This window comes from Carcharodon carcharias, chromosome 35 (assembly GCF_017639515.1).
Source record: "Carcharodon carcharias isolate sCarCar2 chromosome 35, sCarCar2.pri, whole genome shotgun sequence".
Lineage (NCBI taxonomy): Eukaryota > Metazoa > Chordata > Chondrichthyes > Lamniformes > Lamnidae > Carcharodon > Carcharodon carcharias.
Window position 1 is genome coordinate 6,923,000 of NC_054501.1, and position 12,906 is coordinate 6,935,905.

Here is a 12,906-nt window from a genome sequence, read left to right on the forward strand (position 1 = left end):
AGGATTTGTGGCCTCTTGGCATTCTTCATGGCTCCGAGCAAGCTGCTTGCCAAATCTCTCAGGCCTAGAATTATCCTGGACGATGACAAATCCATACGTTTCACGGTTCTGCTCCGAGTGCACGGTTCAAATGACGTCACGACGCGACACGCTCAAATTATGTGTGTGTGTGTGTGTGTGGGGGGCGAGATATAGCCGGAGTCGGAAGTCCAGTACGACTCCCAAAGCTCCATCCCCATTCGAGGCAGGGGTAGCAACTGTCCCGTATTTTGAGGGTCTCTCTTATTTTGACCGTTTGTCTCGCAAAGGGACATCTTTTGTCTGATATTTAGGGTTGGCTGGCATGGAGTCTCCAGAAACTGAAGATCAATCTCCAGGACTCTGGTGTGTACAACCAATTTCGGGACATTTAAAAAAGATTTTTAAAAAACATTTTCTTTGAATATTTCTAATTTAATTCTGAATTAATTACAGCTCATAATGAGGCTGATTGGTTAGAAGTGACACACATTCATATGCAGGGACTCTGCAAACAAAAGGAATATGTTCAAGCATTCTGCCTTTTTTGAATTACCCGGGGGCTTGAGGAGCCTATAGCTCCCTGTTGCTTTCTCCATGGCAACGCCTCGGCCAATCAGAGACAACTTGCCAACCAATCAGCACCCTTTTCTCCTGTAGTATAAGTTGTTGTGATCTTTTGAAATTTGGTGTTCTTGCATCTGTCCCGATGAGTGCAAGACAAAAAGCTTCGGCAACACGTGTCTCTTTTCAGCGATATTCCATTCTGTGCTGCCAAGTGCGTCTTTCCTGCCATGTTGCTGTCCAATTTTTAATTGGCAGAGTCCAGCACAGGCACGATGGGCTGAATGGCTTCCCTTCTCTGCTGCAAGTTTCCATGGGGTCAGAAGAGACCACGGGAGCACTTGCAACAAGAATTTAACCACAGACAGAATTATTTTAGATGTATTTATGTTGGGATTATGTGTAAGTATATATGTGGTAATCTCTGTGGAGTTAAATACATGAGCAATTCTGGACAGCTGGCTTTTTGGATTGGATTCCAATAAACAGCTTTGTGCTTAAATATGGAAACTGGCTGAGCTTCTCAGCTGCCCTTTCAACAGAGGGACCATTATTTAATTGGTAATTAGCTGTAGTCCATGAGGGACCGTAGATCTCTTTCTCCATTAGAGAGAGGCAAGTGCTTGGATAGCGTGAGGAGAGCCATGCCACAGCAAGCATGGGGCAAAGCGAGGAGGCAGGCCTCCAGAACTACCACCACCAGTACAGGAACAGCGTGATGCTCCCTCAGCACTGACACTCCCACAGCGCGGCGCTCCCTCAGCGCCGACCCTCCGACAGTGCGGTGCTCCCTCAGCGCCGACCCTCCGACAGCGCGGTGCTCCCTCAGCGCTGACCCTCCGACAGCGCGGCGCTCCCTCAGCACCGACCCTCCGACAGCGCGGCGCTCCCTCAGCACTGACCCTCCGACAGTGCGGCGCTCCCTCAGCACTGACCCTCCGACAGTGCGGTTCTCCCTCAGCACTGACCCTCCGACAGTGCGGCGCTCCCTCAGCACTGACCCTCCGACAGCGCGGCGCTCCCTCAGCACTGACCCTCCGACAGCGCGGCGCTCCCTCAGCACTGACCCTCCGACAGCGCGGCGCTCCCTCAGCACTGACACTCCCAACAGTGCGGCGCTCCCTCAGCGCTGACCCTCCGACAGCGCGGCGCTCCCTCAACACCGACCCTCCGACAGCGCGGCGCTCCCTCAGCACCGACCCTCCGACAGCGCGGCGCTCCCTCAGCACTGACCCTCCGACAGCGCGGCGCTCCCTCAGCACTGACACTCCCAACAGTGCGGCGCTCCCTCGGCGCCGACCCTCCGACAGCGCAGCGCTCCCTCGGCGCCGACCCTCCGACAGCGCGGCGCTCCCTCGGCGCCGACCCTCCGACAGCGCGGCGCTCCCTCGGCGCCGACCCTCCGACAGCGCGGCGCTCCCTCATTGCCAATCCTCCGACACTGCAACACTCCGAGTGCTGCACTGGACTCGATTTGGAACTCACACTGGGCCCTGATTGGGTCACCCAGGGGAATCAGAAATCTGTGGCAATAGAAGACAACTCACACAAAAGCCCACAGATGTGAAAGTAAGACAATGTCCTGGGTTTATACTAAAAGAATAGACTTTTTATTAATTAAGCACTGTAAGTATCTTTCATCCTCATAACAGCACACCATGATCCTTCAACATCTATTCAGTTCCCCTCACAGTTTACCCTTCAAAGAAATAAGGATTCACTTATTTTCAACAGAACATCGAGATACAATTACTAAATAGCTGTGGAAATGGTTGGGGTATGGGGGGGGGGTGGGGGGGGGGGGGGGGGGGGGGGGGGGGGTGGTGGAGTTGGGGAGGGGAGGGGTGGGTCCTCGGGGTGGGGGAGAGAGAGAAAGGGTTGCACCTCACACTGTTCAGTAATATGTGACAGAGAGCTTCGAGGAGTGCTGGGAGGAGTCGGGGTGGGGGTTGGGGGGTGTTATCAAGCGGATGAAGCGCAGAGAAAGGAAGAGAAATCATTTTTTCAATTAAGTACGGGGTGGGGTTGAGGGGGGGGGGATAATTTCACCGCACAGAAAAATGTTTAAATGGATCAAAATAGACACGATTTGGAGGGAGGTTGGGGGGGGGGTGCGGGGGGTGGGAAGAGAGAAGGTGGGGGTAATTTTACAGCGTCTTCTCTTTAAGCAAGTCGACTAAAGCTTACAATTCTTGAAACGATACTAAAAAGGTTGGTGGGGAAATTTTAATAAAATATCACTAGCTTGCTGATTTGGGGTGGGGTGGGATGATTAAGAGAGTGGAGGACAGTAAGCGGATCATTGATGCAAGTAATGGATTTTATTTAACAGTTGGTGGGGGGGGGGGGGGAGAAATAATCCTTGTGTCGCCACGACAGAGGACAGGACAATATCAAATAAGCTTACTAAACAGTAAGTAACAAGCAGAACAAACAGGATCACAAAAAGGATATACATGTGGGGTTAACTTTTTTGTCGTTTTTAATATATCATTAGACAGAGAGAAAAAAAAAATCTACGCTGACTTTGAATTCATTTTCTTTTTCAAAATTATCTTGTGTAAATTAAAATTGTCGCTATCCAAGTGTGTAATTCGGTTAAAAGTCGGTAGTTAGTGAAAGTAACGCGGATTAATGTGAACTCTACTGCCTGCCCGATAACGTGATTTATAAGATATACCAGTTTACCAGGAAGGGAGCTCAGGGCTCCAGACTCGATTCCTACCCACCACCCCCACCCCCCCACCCCCCCAAACGTAATTGCAGTTAGAACGTTTTGTGGGATAGCGCAGGAGGAGACCATTCAACCCATCGTGCCTGTGCTGGCTCTTTGAAAGAGCTGATCGATTAATCCTCCACCCAGGCTCCTACCCACCCCCTCCCCCCGGCCACCTTTCTTCACCCCATCGTCCTGCAGTTATTCTCCCTCTCCAATTAAATCCCCTCAGAAAGTTAAAAGGGGAGGGCTTTTTTTTTTGATAAAAGCAAATCACTTTTTTTCCTCCCCTCCCTGTTCCCAGTCTGGAGCCCCCTGGGTTCAGTTAAGAAGAAATGTTTAAAATAGAAACACACACACACACACACACACACACACACACATACACACACACACACACCTCAATCTCCATTTGAGAGGAGAGAGAGAGAGAGAAAGAGGGTGCCAGCATGCATATTAGTGACGCACTCTAAGAACCAGCCAAACTATTATTAATGTGTTTTAAAGGCAAGTTCTTGTCAGAAAAATTATTTTGTGGTTTTTTTTTTTGTAATGTCTCTCTTTCACTGTTATGGCCTTGCTTAACACCGCATCTAACTTTGACCAGAAATGAGGCTTTTGTTTTTATATAAAAAAAAACAAAAATTAAATCACGTCAGGTGTGAAGAAATCTCCTGTGACACTCTGAGCTTACTTATTAGTGAGAAAAAAAGAGAGACAGAGAAGGAGAGAGGGAAAGTGAGAGGGTGGGGAGAGGAAAAACAAATGGTCATACTTGTGACGCAAGAGTGGCTTTACACCAGCGTGGCGGAGCATGTTGGTGCAGGACAACCCGTTCGTGCTGACAAGCAGGACGGACAGAGGAGAGAGAGCGAGCGAGTGAGAAAGCGCGAGAGAGAGAGCGCGCGAGAGAGAGAGCGCGCGAGAGAGAGAGCGCGCGAGAGAGAGAGAGCGCGAGAGAGAGAGAGCGCGAGAGAGAGAGAGCGCGAGAGAGAGAGAGCGCGAGAGAGAGAGAGCGCGAGAGAGAGAGAGCGCGAGAGAGAGCGCGAGAGAGAGAGCGAGAGAGAGAGCGAGAGAGAGAGAGCGCGAGAGAGAGCGCGAGAGAGAGAGAATGAAAGAGCGTGAACAAGAGAGAGAGAACAAGAGAGAAAGAGCGAGTGAAAGAACGAGCGTGGACAAGAGAAAGAGAGAGAACAAGAGAGAGAGAGAGCGAAAGAGCGAGAACGAGAGCGAAAGAGCGAGAACGAGAGCGAAAGAGCGAGAACGAGCGAAAGAGCGAGAACGAGCGAAAGAGCGAGAACGAGCGAAAGAGCGAGAACGAGAGAAAGAGCGAGAACAAGAGAAAGAGCGAGAACAAGAGAAAGAGCGAGAACAAGAGAAAGAGTGTGAACGAGAGAAAGAACGAGAGAAAGAGAGAGAACGAGAAGAGCCAGCATTGGGTTGTGCCACCTCAGGCTCTGGTGCCACATGCAGGTGTACTGTCCGTCCATCGCAGAGGTGGTTTTGCTGGTACAGTTACAGTAAGGCTGCAATAAATCCCCACCACCAGCTAGATACCTGCCAGCCAAACTTGTCTCTGCCAGGACAGTTGAGAAACTGAGACACACTGGGGTACTGTACGACAGGGAACAGGTCTGTTACTGTCGATAGGAAGAGGATTTAATACCGTACAGCATGGGTACAGTTGGAGACAGGTCTGTCTGTGTGACGGGTACAACAATGATGGTACAGGTCTGTCCCTATTTGGCCCCTCCTGTTGAGGTGGTTTATTCGGTGTGGCTGCTGTCACATGCTAACAGCTGCTTGGAGCCATGGCTGAGAGCTGGATGAAGGTGCTGACCAGGACAGGAGGAGCCAGTCCAAAGGAGCGCCTGACAGTCAAGTGGCAGGCACGGGGGTTTGGGGGGGGGGGGTGCTCACCTGGGCTGGCATTGCCGAGCACCCACACCAGGTTGAGACAGTCGCACTGGGTCGGGCTGGTCACATGGCCAGCATACCTGACGCTCGCTCGCCAAAGGCGATCTTCCACAGAGAGCTGGGACTCCGAGCGTCCAAAGGAAGTGCTACGATGACGCTCTGAAGGCTTCGCTTCGGGGGGTTCAGATATCAGCTTCGAGTCCTGGGGGGGGCGAAGCTTGCCTGGGATCGCCGCACCCAAATAAAAAAAACGGTGCGGCCTTCCTTCGAAAGGAGGGCATGTCAGGGGCGGAGCAAAAACACACGGAGAGGAAATTCCCAGCCAGCGACTCGTCCCCAACCTCTCCGGCCCAGTCTTGCAGCAGGATCTTCATCCAGGCGCGGAACGGCGCCCCCCCCCCCCTCCCAAGACGGCGAACGTGGTCACCTTCGCCACCAGCGGTGGACGAGGGGTCCCAGTGCTCAACGAGGGATGCCAAGGCAGGTACCAGCATGCAACGCGGGCACAGCACTGGTGGATACAGCTCGCGGGTGACCAGTCGAGAGGCCATCACACAAGCGGACTGCACCATCGAGGGAGGCAGGCGTGTAAGAAGTGAGGGGGCCCTGTTCACAATGCAGAAACGTGTGCATTGTTTTGTGTATAACCCACATGGCGCAAGTAGCTGGGAAAACAATCTGATATTAATTGCTTGGTCGGCAAGGGGGTGCGGGGGGGGGGGAGGAATGAGATCTGTGTGGATTGTGCTCTCAAGCTCCATCCACATCCTCCATGCCCTGTCTTTAATCTGTCAGTGGGGGATTTTTGAGCAGAGAGAGAGAGAGAGAGAGACAGGGCAGGCCATGCCAAGTGGGCTGGTTAAAGTTCGCTCCGCGTGCCCTCTCCTCCATTTACTGCCCCCCCCCCCCCTCACGGACGGAGGGAGTGCCCCGATCGGTCTGAAGCCTCGACCCAGAGCCCAGTGGATCTGCCGGAGAGTGTGGCAGCCCAGGGTGCAGAATGGAAAGCAACCCTCCTCTTGGCACGTGCGGTTTGGCAGTGCGAGGGGGCAGCAGGGAGAGTGGTGAAGGGAAGCTACATAGGGCCGGGCATCGCTGCGCTGACTGCTCTGCCAGCACTCTCACTACCTGCCCAAGATCGTCGTGGCCATTTTTATTTTCTATTTTGAGCTCCACCGTGGCACAGGGTCAGTATATATTTTCAGAAGGGAGATGGTCAGCCCACAGAAGAGGGAGAGGGAAAGGTGGGGGGGGAAGAGAGAGAGAGAGAGAGAGGGAGAGTGGGGAGAGAGAGAGAGAGAGGTGGGGGGAAGAGAGAAAAGGAGAGGGGGGAAGAGAGGGAGGGAGAGGGGGGGAAGAGAGGGAGGGAGAGGGGGGAAGAAAGAGAGGGAGAGGGGGGAAGAAAGAGAGGGAGAGGGGGGAAGAGAGGGAGGGAGAGGGGGGAAGAGAGGGAGGGAGAGGGGGGAAGAAAGAGAGGGAGAGGGGGGAAGACATAGAGGGAGAGTGGGGAAGAGAGGGAGGGAGAGGGGGGAAGAAAGAGAGGGAGAGGGGGGAAGAAAGAGAGGGAGAGGGGGGAAGAAAGAGGGAGAGGGGGGAAGAAAGAGAGGGAGAGGGGGGAAGAGAGGGAGGGAGAGGGGGGAAGAGAGGGAGGGAGAGGGGGGAAGAAAGAGAGGGAGAGGGGGGAAGAAAGAGAGGGAGAGTGGGGAAGAGAGGGAGGGAGAGGGGGGAAGAAAGAGAGGGAGAGGGGGGAAGAAAGAGAGGGAGAGGGGGGAAGAAAGAGGGAGAGGGGGGAAGAAAGAGAGGGAGAGGGGGGAAGAAAGAGAGGGAGAGGGGGGAAGAAAGAGAGGGAGAGGGGGGAAGAAAGAGAGGGAGATGGGGGAAAGAGAGGGAGAAGGAGAGGGGAGGGAGGAAGAGAGAGGGGGGGGAAGGAGAGAGGTGGGAAAGAGAGAGGGGGGCACAGAGAGACAGATAGAGAGGGAAAGAGAGATAGATATCTTGGCTGACATTGTAAGGGTAAAAAAGGATTGGAAGTTTCACTCATTGGGAGGAGGAGAAGCAGGGCAGCAGCAGAGAGCAGTCTGTACTCTCCCTCCATCCTTGCGCCCTCCCAAACAGCTCTGGGCTTCAGGACTCTGGCTGCCCGCTTCTCCCAGGAGGGCGGTGAGCATCCAGAAGCATCGAAAACGGGAGGAGTGCCATTCAGTTTTCAGATTGTGGCCCCACCTGTTTCTTAAGCCCATTTATACCCGCCTCTGGTGGCATGACCCTTAACCCAACAAAAGTCTATCAATCTCAACTGCACCATTTTCAATTCACTCCACACCCCAGGTGTCCAGATTTTCACTCCCCTTTGTGTGAAGGAGCGACTCCTCACATCACCCCTGAACGGTCTCAGCTCTCGGGTTTAAAATCATTGCTTCTGGACAGAACGATACGGGGGGGGGGAGACCATTAGTGCAACGGCTCCCCGAAGGCAAGACCGTGGGAGTTATCTAAAGCCCAGGGCGGTGAAGCCCTTCCTTACTTGGCAGGCTGCAGCACGATTACTCAGATTGGAAGCAAATTCCCACAGGAAACCACGTCCCTTTTAATTTTTTTAAGGCTTCGCACTCGGACCTGGCCATGATGGGAATCGAGCCTCGGGGGGTGGGGGGGAGACAGCCCTGTGAAAACCCCACCTCTGCCGAGCCACTTCGTCCCACCCCACCCTCCCTCCACCGCCCTATGTTTTACCTTGGGCGACTGGGGGAGGTGGCACGCGGCTGGGGCTGGGAGGGAGGGGGGAGTGGGTGTGTCGGGGTTGGGGGGGGGTGGGGGGTGCCGGGAAAGCGGGGACGCTTTCCGTTTTGACGGCAAAGCGTCCCGGGGCTCACGAGCGAGCCTGACGGGATCGGGACCGAGGGAGAACCCGCTCCGCGCCGCGGGAGTCGAGGCTCGTCTGGCAGCCGCCGGTGTGGGGGGGGGGGAAGGAGGCAGCGCAGGAAGAGAGCCGAAAGCAGCGTGCCTCCCTCACGCTCAGCGGAGAGGAGGGACGGCCGGCAAGGTGGAGGGGGGGGGGGGCGGGGGGGGTGGCAGAAAGAGGATTAGGATTGGGGAACCCGCCAAAGAGCCACAAAGCCGGCGAGACATCTCTTGTGGAAAGCACACGGGAGGGCCGCCCGCCGTCTCATTTATGTATTTATTTTTTGGGTTGGTTCCCTTTCTAACCGATCCTGCAGAGGGGCGGGGGAGGAGACAGCAGGGTTCGTTTGTAAAGAGGTCAAAAGAAGAAGAGAGAGTCGGAGAGAAAATTCGCAAAACTGTCGGTTGGTGGTTGGAAACGTGTTTGTGTGGCTGGGAGGAGTGGGCCCTGCACTGAGATACCAGTGATACCAGCCTCCCCGCCGATCAGCATGAAACACCTTTCTTTCATAGATAGACTTGTATATTTTTTTTTAAAAAAAGATAAGCGATATAAAGTTATCTTCTTGTTGTCGGATCTGGTCAGGTCCTCGCTAAAGTTTGCATGGTGCTGTAAAGTGCAATACTGCTCTCCCCATTTTACACAGGCTTCTCACAAGCCAGACCATCTTACAGCTCCCCCCCTTTTTTTTTATATATATATATATATATATATATATATATATATATAAACAGTGGAGATTGCAGCTCTTACAGTTCATCCCACGGGCCCAAAGGTACTTTTTTTTTAAAAAATAGGTCGCACTTTCAATTGAATTTTTTTTTGACTTTAAGCAAGGAGGCCCACCTGGAAAGCCCAAACTGGCTGGCCTTTCACCACACTGCTCTCTGGTGGTGTCCAACCAAACTGTGCAAAGTCTGCGCGAGTGGACACTGAATGTACAGAGTAAAAATCGACGAAAGAGAAAGCAAATCCAGAAACAGGCTGGATCAGCCCATCTTTGGCAACGGATCCAACTTTTAAGAGGGTCGTCACAGGAATATAGTGTTTTCACAGAGATTTGGAGGGAGTTGGGAGGGGGGGGGGGGGGGTGTGCATGAACGGTACGGGGGAAGGGAAGTGGCGGGGGGGGGGGGGGGGAGGGAGGTGGAGGCGCGGGTCATACCTGATTTTACTGGGAATGTTCCAATCAGGTAAGACCCCGAAAGAGTCTTGTGTATTAAATGTTTCATCTTCCCCAGCGAGTGGAGTTGAAACTTTTCTTCCTCGTTTGAAAAGGTTTAGACCTGGTGGCCTTGGCATGGCATTCTGAAACCCCTTCTCCATCCACAGACCCCAACCCAACACGCAACATGTGAAAAACTGGCCGCAGGGGCCAGGAGATTCCAACCCCACAATCCCCCACCCCCACCCTCTCAAATTAAGAGCAGAGTTGTTTTTTTTGGGCGGGGGGGGGGGGTGCGGAGAGCAGAGGGCAGGGGACTCACTCCCGCTGCCTCACATGCCTCGACTTGGGTTCAGGAGGAGTGGAAGGAGATTGTGGGGAGGGGGAGGGGGCAAACTATCCCGCACCTCCCCTCTCCTTCTCCCGAAGGAATAAATATCCGGACTGTGGTGGGGGGTGGGGGGGGGGGGCGCTCCCTAGTTTTGGATCACGTATCCAAGGTTTTAGCAGCATGACCCTGCGGGGAGGAGCACTTAACGCTGCCACCATGCCATATTGGATATCGTGGCAGGAGCAGACATCAACCGCTCAGCAGAACAGGGGAGGGAGGCAGCCATGTGCAGGGTCTAAGGGTATGGGGGAGGCGGTGGGGGCTTCATTTCAAATCAACCCCATCTTGATGTGTGAGCTGCGTCTGGCAGCAGGGCATTCGATCTTTTAAAGAAACAAAAATCCATGGGCAAAAAATTTAAATTCCTTGGCTGGGTCTCCTTTGCCCACCACGGCGATAAAGTTGAGTTTTTTTATCGGGGGTGGAGGGGCGGGGAGGGTGTCAAACCGAACCCTCTGCTTCGAGGCGTCACCCGGGTGGCTGAGGGGCTCACTCGCTGGGAGCTCAAGCCAACCTGTCGGTACGCACAAGCCCTGGAGAGTTAGCAAGCAGTTTAAAGGCGAACGCTAAAGGCCCAGTCGGGGTCCAGGCCGGCAGCAAACACACACATCTCCCAATCAGCCTCCGAGTTGTGAGCTTGGGACTTCAAAAAAACAAAAAGTTACACTTTCCCTTGTCCCCACTCCTCCACCACACCCCAACCCTGGTCCTTTAGAAATCACACTCATATCTGTCGTACTTGACCAGCGCATGAAACGCTCTTGGTATTGAACAGCCCAAAAAATATATCTCCATCTGCTGCATTCTGACATTCATGCCCCTTCACAAGGCCATTGAAAAAGAACTCCCCCACACCGCACCCCCGCACCCCCCCACCCCTCCACAACTTAATGTGGGGGAATTCAAACAGAGGGAAAAATACATGTTTCCGATTGACTCCCACCTTCTCCAGGCGGTTTACAGGGCAGGTTGGAGGAGAGTTCTACTGCCCGCAGTGAGCCCCGCCGTTCCATGGATCCCGTGATCTCGGGGCGCCATCGAATGGAACCAAGGAAAGTGCACAAGGCTTAGCTTTCTAAAATAAACTGCAGTTATACTGCACTGGTGGTGGGACATAAGCAGTGCAGCGTGACAGTGCCCACCATCTCCACCACCACCAACACCCCCCCCCCCCGCCATTGACAGTCTCGTGAGCATCTGCCTTCAGTGCGATTGGAATGCGCTTGCTCCTAGTTATACTGTCAGCTGTGCAGTTGATGCAATGCAGATTCTGTGTGAGGTTGGGGTTGGGCGGGGGAGGGGGGGTCACAAAAATATAAAAACTTTATAAGTGAGACTTTCCAAGGAATATCTGTAATATCAAGCCGTCAAGGGCCTTGCTATGGATCAGAGGCAATTTCTGTCATTACTTCAGATTCCCCGCGCAACAAACCCATCACATCTGGGGTGGGGGATTTGGACTCTTAGCCTTACCCAACACCCCATATAATGCATGAGAGCTACGCAGTGATGGCCAGTAAATTCCCCTTGGGTGGGTGGGGAGCGGGGAAATGTCGGCAGGTTAGATCACAGACAGGGATGGGGAACACACACGTCTCTCTGCGTGGGGTGTAGGAGCAAGGCAAGGAGCTGGGAAGAGAGAGACGTACAGGGAAAGAGAGAGAGACAGGGAAAGAGAAAGAGAGAGAGAGAGGGGGAAAGAGAGAGAGAGGGAAAGAGAGAGAGAGACACACACAGGGAAAGAGAGAGAGAGAGAGACAGGGAAAGAGAGAGAGAGAGAGACAGGGAAAGAGAGAGAGAGAGAGACAGGGAAAGAGAGAGAGAGAGACAGGGAAAGAGAGAGAAAGAGAGAGAGAGAGGGAAAGAGAGAGAGGGAAAGAGAGAGAGAGAGAAAGACAGGGAAAGAGAAAGAGAGAGAGACAGGGAAAGAGAAAGAGAGAGAGAGGGAAAGAGATAGAGAGAGAGAGAGACAGAGAAAGAAGAGAGACAGGGAAAGAGAGAGATAGGGAAACAGAGGGAGAGACAAGGAAAGAAAAGGGGAGAGAGAGAAAGACATGGAAAGAAAGAGAGATGGGGAAAGAGAGAGACGGAAAAGAGAGAAAGAAAGAGAGACAGGGAAAAGAGAGAGAGAAAGAAAAACAGGGAAAAGAGAGAGAAAGAAAAACAGGGAAAAGAGAGAGAAAGAAAAACAGGGAAAAGAGAGAGAAAGAAAAACAGGGAAAAGAGAGAGAAAGAAAAACAGGGAAAAGAGAGAGAAAGAAAAACAGGGAAAGGGAAAGAGAAACGGGGAAAGGGACAGAGAGAGAGAGGGAAAGAGACATACACACAGAGAGACATGCAGATAATATAAAAGAGAGAGTATGTTCTGGGATCCTGCACAAAAAAACAGAATTCGACTTAAACTAGGAGCAGGAAACTATTGACACTGGGCAGGTCTCTCAGACACAGTTTAACGCAGCTCTCACAGATCCCCTACAAGCTGTCTGAAGTCTAGGGGCATCTCCATGCACAGCCCATATAGGGTGCAGCGACAGATGGGTGAAAGCCGGGCGAAGGTGGGATTTCACCACGGAACCAACCCGGAAATCGGAAGCATGTATTTTTCTTCATCTTTCAATTTGTTAAACTCCCACCAGCCCCACCCCACAAAACAAAGGGGAAAACTATAAGAGCCCGGTTGGTATTGGGGGGGGGGGGGGGGGGGGGGGGGGGTGGTGGATGAGGGTGGGACGTACTTTATTCCTCCTTCCGGCGAATGGCAGCTTCCGCTCTCTGCTCCCAGTGGCAGCTGTCGTCTGCCTTTAGTGCATTGAGGTGAGCAATACTATTGCAAAGGTCACTGTCCCTCTTTAAGGCACTTGGCGATAGGGCAGGAGGCTGCGGCTCCTCCTCGCTCTTCGGGCTCCCATTCAGCTGGGCCTGGCCGTCGCTGGCGCCAGGTGCTCGGCTCTCCGTGGGCAACGCTGGCGCTTCTTCCTCCTCCTCCTCCTCCTCCTCCACCTCCTCCACCACCTCCTCCTCCTCATCCTCTAGCGGGGGACTCTGGGGGCCGAGAGCCTCCGGAGACTCGGTTGGCGCGGTTGACCTGCTGGCCACGGGGTTCTGCTGTGCGTTTCGGCGAGAGGGATGGAAGAAAGACAAGACACACACACACACACAACTCGATTACTTGCTGCGGCTCAAGAAATTGGCAAGGCGGGCCCCTCCCGCTAAATGCCAGCTGCACCCCGCAC

At 53.4% G+C, this 12,906-nt stretch overlaps 1 protein-coding gene across 2 annotated transcripts in view; it reads right to left on the bottom strand.

Moving 5' to 3' along the window:
- Positions 1–12,385: 12,385 nt before the first annotated feature.
- Positions 12,386–12,906, bottom strand: part of fam120c (family with sequence similarity 120C) — a 72,034-nt gene continuing 71,513 nt past the window's right edge. Inside the window, exon 17 of one of the 2 annotated variants that reach the window (XM_041179582.1) lies at positions 12,386–12,775. In XM_041179582.1, the coding sequence (XP_041035516.1) occupies positions 12,410–12,775 (366 nt within the window). In that variant the 3' untranslated portion in view covers positions 12,386–12,409. Of the gene's footprint in view, positions 12,779–12,906 lie in introns of both variants that reach the window. The other variant, XM_041179581.1, reaches the window with a different exon arrangement.